The sequence below is a fragment of the Macadamia integrifolia genome, chromosome 9 (genome assembly GCF_013358625.1).
Source record: "Macadamia integrifolia cultivar HAES 741 chromosome 9, SCU_Mint_v3, whole genome shotgun sequence".
Lineage (NCBI taxonomy): Eukaryota > Viridiplantae > Streptophyta > Magnoliopsida > Proteales > Proteaceae > Macadamia > Macadamia integrifolia.
In genome coordinates this window covers 21,575,760-21,583,127 of record NC_056565.1, presented here as the reverse complement: position 1 = coordinate 21,583,127, position 7,368 = coordinate 21,575,760, and the positions used below count along the sequence as shown (strand labels likewise).

General features: G+C 37.8%; 1 protein-coding gene across 5 annotated transcripts in view; it reads left to right on the top strand.

The window, feature by feature from the left end:
* Positions 1 to 417: 417 nt before the first annotated feature.
* The window catches only part of LOC122089894, a 26,969-nt gene continuing 20,018 nt past the window's right edge, over positions 418 to 7,368 (top strand). For 3 of the 5 annotated variants that reach the window (XM_042659648.1, XM_042659646.1, XM_042659647.1), the window contains exon 1: positions 537 to 779. In XM_042659648.1, coding sequence (XP_042515582.1) covers positions 619 to 779 — 161 coding nt within the window. In that variant the 5' untranslated portion in view covers positions 537 to 618. Of the gene's footprint in view, positions 513 to 536; positions 780 to 7,368 lie in introns of those variants that run through there. The other 2 variants (XM_042659643.1, XM_042659645.1) reach the window with 2 other exon arrangements.

The window sequence follows — 7,368 nt, the reverse complement described above, 5'->3', positions numbered from 1 at the left end:
CCATACCCTTTTTAGGGGTTAAATGTAATTAATATTAAATTTGAAAATTCAAAAGAATGAGAAATGATTTCAAATTGAAAAATCAGATTGGATTTTAGTGTCCATAAAAGCATGGTAGATTAGAATTTAGTTTCAAACAATCATTTTTAGTCCTGGATTTTTGCTCTCTGATTTTTATAGATCAACCATACTAAACACGTATTAATCGCTGTATTAATTGCGTATTGTATCATTGCCGTATGTGTTTTATTGCACTGAATTTTTTGAAACAAATTATTATCGTATAATTCATTTAATTGCCATACGTGTCCGTTCATGTATTATTGTTGTCTCTGAATTTAATTATGGTATGGAATAAGTGTACAATCTGGAATTCTGGATCCGTCCCTCAGTCTCTTGGGTAATTCCTCTACAATTTAACGACACAGGGGACTAAAAGGTAATTTTAAAACTTCTAAGTCACGCAGATTGTGAATTGAGGGTACAATTTTGCATCGCGCCATCGCGGAATGGTAATTTTCATTTTCGTTTTACCCCAAAAAAAAGAAAAAAAAAAATTTTGACTTCATTTTCGTGATCAGAACTCAGAACGTCGCGGTCTCGAAGGTGAGAGAAGCTATGGAAAACGGCGCGAAAGGAGTGGGAGGAGAGCAGAAGAAGGTGGTCGAGAGGGTATGCAAGCGATGCAAGCAAACTTATGAACCTTTCTCCAATAATTCCCTTTCTTGCAGGTTTCATCCTTCATTCTTCGTTTGTCGAAGACATGACGATCAGAAAAGGTACCAACATTATCCAATTCTTTACATTTTATGGATCTAATAATTGATTGAAATGAAAATCCCAGCTTAATTTTTTTCTTGTGAATTTTTTTATTATTTGTTTGCATGAATTTTTCCTCACTCTTGATTTTTCCACTATTACCCATTTTCGGTAGCAGTGAAGTGAAAACAGCCTTGAAACCAAGGCGGTAGTGTTCATGGCATCATTCTATATGCTTTGTTAAGTTTGATATTGCAGGAAACATTGGTTATCTTCATTTATGCTTAATACTGTTGGTTTACAGATCTTTAATTGGTATGCAAAAGTGGTTTGGGAGTGTTAAGCCTTGCCTGCCTATCCATTGTAAAAATTATATTGGTCTGGGTGGATTGTGCTAGTGACTCTCCAAATTAAATAGAAAAGTTCTTTTTTTCTGTAGTATAATTCTTTTATTCATTGAAAAGGAAAAGTATAAGGGACCATTGTATTTTTATTAACATAGATGATAAAATTTTACTACAAGATAAGGGGAGTTTACAAATGGGGCAACATTTCTGGATATGTTCTTGACCTCTTTTTCTTCTTACTTTTTATGTACTTGGATTGGCTAATTCCCGTTTGAGTTCCATGGCAAACAGGTTTATAGAACTGGTTGGAATGATCTGGTAGACTGAAATATTAATGGATAAGTTGATGCTTTTGTTTTTCTTATTTATTTTGATATGCAGTGACTGACCTTGCTTGTACATTTCTTTTCTAGTAGGTTTTCCTCCTATGATATCTCCTAATAAAATTTCCTTTGTTCTGAAAAAAAAAAAAAATCCAATTTTTTTATTTTTACACTTGCTCCTCCTAAACCCTACAGTAGCAGAAGCCTCGTGTATTGGGTTGCTCTTTTTATTTATTTTATATTTTATGGAAGAAAAAAAAATTAACATAAAAATGAAGAAAGTACAACATCTACCGTATCATAAACTACCAAGTTCATTTTCCTAACCATAGCCTGATATGCTAAAAAAACTAACCAACCGCATCCCCGTGTTCTCAAGACATTTGACTTCAAATTATTTAATATTATTACATAACTCAGAAATATCCAGGGTTAATTTAAAAGATCTCTAAGGCCACATCACACCATCAGTCTTTAGAAGAAAAGACGCCAGGTCCACAGCATCAGTCACAACTTGCAGCACCTCTAACTTTTGTTGGAGTGCCATTAAGGTCCCTTGAGCGAGGCCTGACTTCTGCTTCAATATTGTCTGTTGTAGTTCCAGATCCAAAACCAGCACAGGTGAACTGACATTTATGAATCAACAAAAATATCCATCCTGCTACAGATGTGTTATTATGAACTGCCCCAGCAGTATACATATTTCGAGGATCCTGATTCAGGTTATCAATGAAACCCAATGAAATTCTACCAGTTTCCGATAAAGTTGGAGGGATAGAAACATTAGCACCTGAAGAAAGGGATAAGGCCCAACAATTAACATTATGCAAATCCTCAACAGGATATGGTTTTTTATTTTGAAACAGCACTTGGTTACTATGAATCCATAGACAGCAGCAAGTCACAGCTAGGATGCCAAACATGAAATGAATATTGGAAGAAACAAAACAATTAGACTCAAAAGGATTGACAAACAAAGCTGTAAGAGTGAGTCACCCCCCCAAGAATTTTGTTCGGAAGCCAAGAACTCCCCCAACACACACACGCTTAGCAGTCTCTATTCCCTTATTACAAAAATCACAACTCTCATCCGACAGTCCCCACTCACCCAATTTAGCTTTAACTAGAATACCATCCAGCACGATCCGCTAAAAAAAAAAAAAACCTTGAATTTAGGATGAAGTTTCAACGTCCAAAAATTATTCCACCATCTAACAACCATATAACTACAGTTTTGACTCTCTCCAAACGAGTGACAAAAGGAAGGTAAACACGAATTTAGTAGAGAGTGATGGGGGGGGGGACCCAAGAGATCCAACTAGGATGGGTGTGGGACCTCTTAAAGATTTAAGCAAACCAGTGGCAAATTTGTAATAAACCTGAATTCTTAAAGGTGCTATTAGGTCACTTAATGGAAAAGGATATAATGGAGAATAAGATTTATTATAAAGGGGCAAACATAGAACTTAAAGTAAATAAAGGACAAAAGAGAATATGGGAGAAAGGCAAGGGTATTGTTGGAAAAAAAAACAGTAAACAAAGTGGGAGCACCACTCACGATTGAAGGGGTCTTCTTCAACCTTGGAAATTCTTAAAACCAGCGAGAGTTACCTTATTCCATGTGAAGGTTCTCACGGTTTAGGCCTAGGATTGGGAGGAAATTGCAAGCATAGGATCGCATCTTCCGGCTCTATTAAACCCACCAGAGTAAGCCCAAAAGATCATATATTATGTTCAGATTTAACTCCTGGAATCAAAAGGGGTGGGGGGCATAGTTTTGGTTATAGTTGCAGGTTAAGCTCTCACGGTAGGGATCTTCTTTGGGACTGAAACTCTAGGGTTTTGGTCGCCTAGAAGAGGGCTTCCTTCGCTCATAATTCCAACCCAAACAGATCGAGGGAGAGGCAGATCGACCCACCTGATTAGAACAGCAGCTGCCGCCCAGAAACAGAGTTAAAGACAGGTTGAGTTACAAGGTTCTAGTAATGAACCAGCGGTAGTTGCAGAGCTAGCAGGGGTTTAATCTTTGATTCCTGTGGTAATATTTTCAATAAGACCAAAGGATCTTGGGTTTCAGTTGCCTTTTGGTCAGGAACAGCCACGGGAAACCTTGGAAAGCAAATATGACAGATTATTAGGGAGAGAGGAGAAGCTGCAATTGCTGTCCACAACAGAGAGGGAGAGAACCAGGAAAGAAGAATAAGAAGAAATAAAGAGGGAAAGAAAGAAGAAGAAGAAGAAGAAAGAAGAAGATCAAAGAGGGAGGGAGGGATATGCAAGCCTCACGGCAGCCATGGTTTCACCCAAAATACTCTTTTAATTTTATTCAATTCTTTTTACTGAGTTCTTCTTCATTACAGGACTATTTAAAGAAAAAAATAATGACATAATTTTGGAAGCTAATTAAAAATGGAAACTAAACCTAGTTAGCTACTAAAATAAAAATAAAATCTAAATAAAAGACTGTTAATCTAATCTCTAACCAATAAAGGAAGTAAATAAAAACCAAGTCAAAAGATAGCAACTAATTCCATCGTCGAGCTGCATCAGAGAGATTTCTAGATTTGTATAGGACACATATTCATTTATCCATATGATGTTCAGAAGACAAGTAAATTTATTAATGGCCAAAGCATGTTCCATGGGCAATATGCTGGACAGCAGGGGTAGATTCCAAACTTCTCTGATTAATAAATTACAAACTTTAACTGCTCGCCAACTGGCCGGAACCTGAATCTGCTTACAGAAACCTTCCACATATAGGACCCAAGGATCAATCCAAAACCTTATGTTCTCTCTATTCCCAATTTTAATACACATAATTTTCCTTAGGATTGGGATAACCTGAACCAAACTACCCAAACCCAAGAGCCTTTCTTTTTTAAAATAGATTCATCAAACAGAGACCTAGAGTAAAAGTATTTAGCTCGTAAAACAGAAGCCCAAATACAATTACTGTTGTTAAGAAACCTCCACTCCAATTTGATAACTTATGAAATTCTGATTTCTTAAAACCCAAACCACCCTTCTCCTTAGGTAAGCAGTCCTCTTTCCAAGCAATTTAGGTGTCCTTTTCGTTTTCCTTCTCCATCACCCCAAAAACAAATTTGCATACATAGAGTCATGTTTAGAGCAGCATGTCTTAGGGAAGAGAAAACACTGCTTTCAATACGTGGGAATGGCGAATAGGATAGATTGGATTAGCACACCCATACCGGCATATGCCAACAACTTGGATTTCCAGGTTGAAAAATGGTTATCTACTCTTTCAACAATAAAATTTTGTCCCTTACTTTTAGCCTTGGGGTGAAAACGTTTGTTCCTAGGTAACAAGTTTCCATAGACATTATTTTGATCCCCAAAGTTGCACTTAAAGATCTTTGATCCTTAACTGCCATGTTCTTACTGAAATGAATTTCACTCTTGCTAAAATTAATGTGTTGTCCTAATAAATCTGAGAAGATATCTAGTACAACTTTGATGGTCAATACATCTTCTCTAGTTGCCCGAAAAAAATGAAGTATCATCCACAAAGAGAATATGTGTAATCTTTGGAGCCCTTCAGCCACTTTAACATCCTGTTGTTCCCTGGTTGACATTGAGAGGGGGTGAATCAGGATCTATAATTTTTTTCCCCAATTTTTCTATCATTGTATCTCGAACTTCCCTATTGTGTTCCCCAAATTTCTGGAACTAACTACTCTTGCACTGGCACTGACACTCTTGCAATAGTATTCACAACATTACTGGCACAGATATGGTTATACTGATGCTGGCACTAGCACTGGTACTGACACTCATAACACTGTATCAAATGCAGCACGTACACATACACAGTCATATGCACATCCACCTCACAACTCAAGTGGCCAGATCTACCGCAAAGTGCACACCCACTCTGCAAGCGTCCACAACACTTTAATAGTAGCAGATACACAGTTAAACACATCCACAACACAAGATATACGTGGAAAAATCAATGATGGCTATCAGTAATTGATAAGGGTGAGAGGGTTATTAGATTAAGTGGAAAAATCGATGATGGCTAAAGGACAAATAGGGAGACCTCTCACATTAGGGAGTGCTGCATCATCTTCAACCTTGGCATACATGAAACCAGAGAGCCAGCGGAAACTGGTTCTGTTACAGATTCAAGAACTCCCTCATATGGGGTCCTTTCAATGTGAAATTTCAGGAGGAAATACCTACGCCTTAGCTTACCTTGTGAGGCTTAACCGCAGGTCAAATCAACACCCACTAAAAGGGAAATAAATCTCTGAAAATTGGAGTGGCGGTAGATAGAGACCTGAACTAAAGGTTGAGTTGGAACTTCCAGCCTAGGCAATGATTGGGTCTCAGATTTAGCAACCTGAGTCATCCTAGGGTATTAAACCAACCCACAGAGTTTGAGGGAAGAAAGAAGGGAGATCTTGGGAGTTAGATCCAACTCGTGGGGTTGTCAATATTACCAGAAAACAGAGTAGTAGTATCTGTTAAATAAAACAGATAAGGAGAAAAGAGAAGTAGCAATAGCCGATCGATGGGGAAAGGAGAGAAGAAAGAAGAAGAAGAAGAAGAAGAAGAAGAAGAAGAGAGAGAGAGAGAGCACAGCCACGCATGTTTTGGCCACAAGTCATTCAATTCATTATTCTTCGATTTCATCTCCATAACAAGTTTGGTTACATGCTTTTTATACTAAACCGAAATTAAAGCTAAGTCTAAGACTGAAATAGAAATAAAATCTCCTAAAACCTAGACTAATAGAATTAGAAACAAAGCAAGACTCAATTGGTAACTCCTTATCTGTCTGGAAACTACAAAAAATAAAGGATGACAAATATTCCCAAATAAAATAAAATCCTAAAAATTCAAATAACCTTGAACCCAAATTGGTAACTTTAATTCCAAAATCGATCCGGTTCTTGGTTCGGGTTCTCGAGCAGGTTCAGGTCAATCCATCGAACCACTCCTGTACCTTTTCCGTTGATGTTTAGAAAAACTCGTCCACGAGTTTTATAGAAGGGGAGAATCAGCACGACTCGATCAACATCCACGATCAACGGCTTTAATGGGGTAAAGATCCAGTACATCTCACAATAAACAGTCACAACCTCGTGATGGTCGTATACAAATGATATAACTTTGATTGGAATCTATTGGCGGGGCTTCATAACTGAAATCGGACCATCAATTAGTTCTTCAGATTCAGCCTTCATCAGATCACCTGGTTCATCTTGATCATCACATCTAGTGTCAACCGGCTCTTCTACCTATTGCTCAATGACGTGATTGTATCCATTGCCTAGGATATTATCTCCCATTCTATCGTAACCATTAGAGAGATTGTCATGGTTTTCCCACTCGGGATTGGGGTTCTCCACTCTAGGGAGAGTGTCTTGAACATCATGACCTTTATGTGCATTTGAGTTTGGGATGAGTGTCTCTACGGCACCAAGTCTTGCTATAATGGCCTCTAGATGGGTAGCTAAGCACTTCTAGATTAGCTTGGAGAGTTTTTAAGGCTTCTTCATTTCGTTGAAGTAGTCTTTCCCATTGTTCAGGTGAGGTTATGGTGGTAGAAGGGATTTACATGATTTGAAATGGGAGCTTTCGGCTCTGATACCAAATAATGCAGATCCAGTGGGTTCTGAAGACCCCAACTCAGATGGTTGTGGGCCCACTTAAGCACGTAGAGTCCAAATACAAGAAACAATGGAAATTTGGTAATTAAATGGAATGACACAAGTGTAATAAATTGAAATTTGAACATACTGGCAAACTTGTAAATATAGAGGAGTTTAGAAGTGGAATGACAATCTAGTAATAAACAGATTCTGAAGGATCAAAGGATGGGAGGGGATTTCGATTGATTTAAAAGGGGTAAACTAGGAAGGAACAAAATATAATGGCATTCCGTGATTGATCAGGGTGAGAGGGGT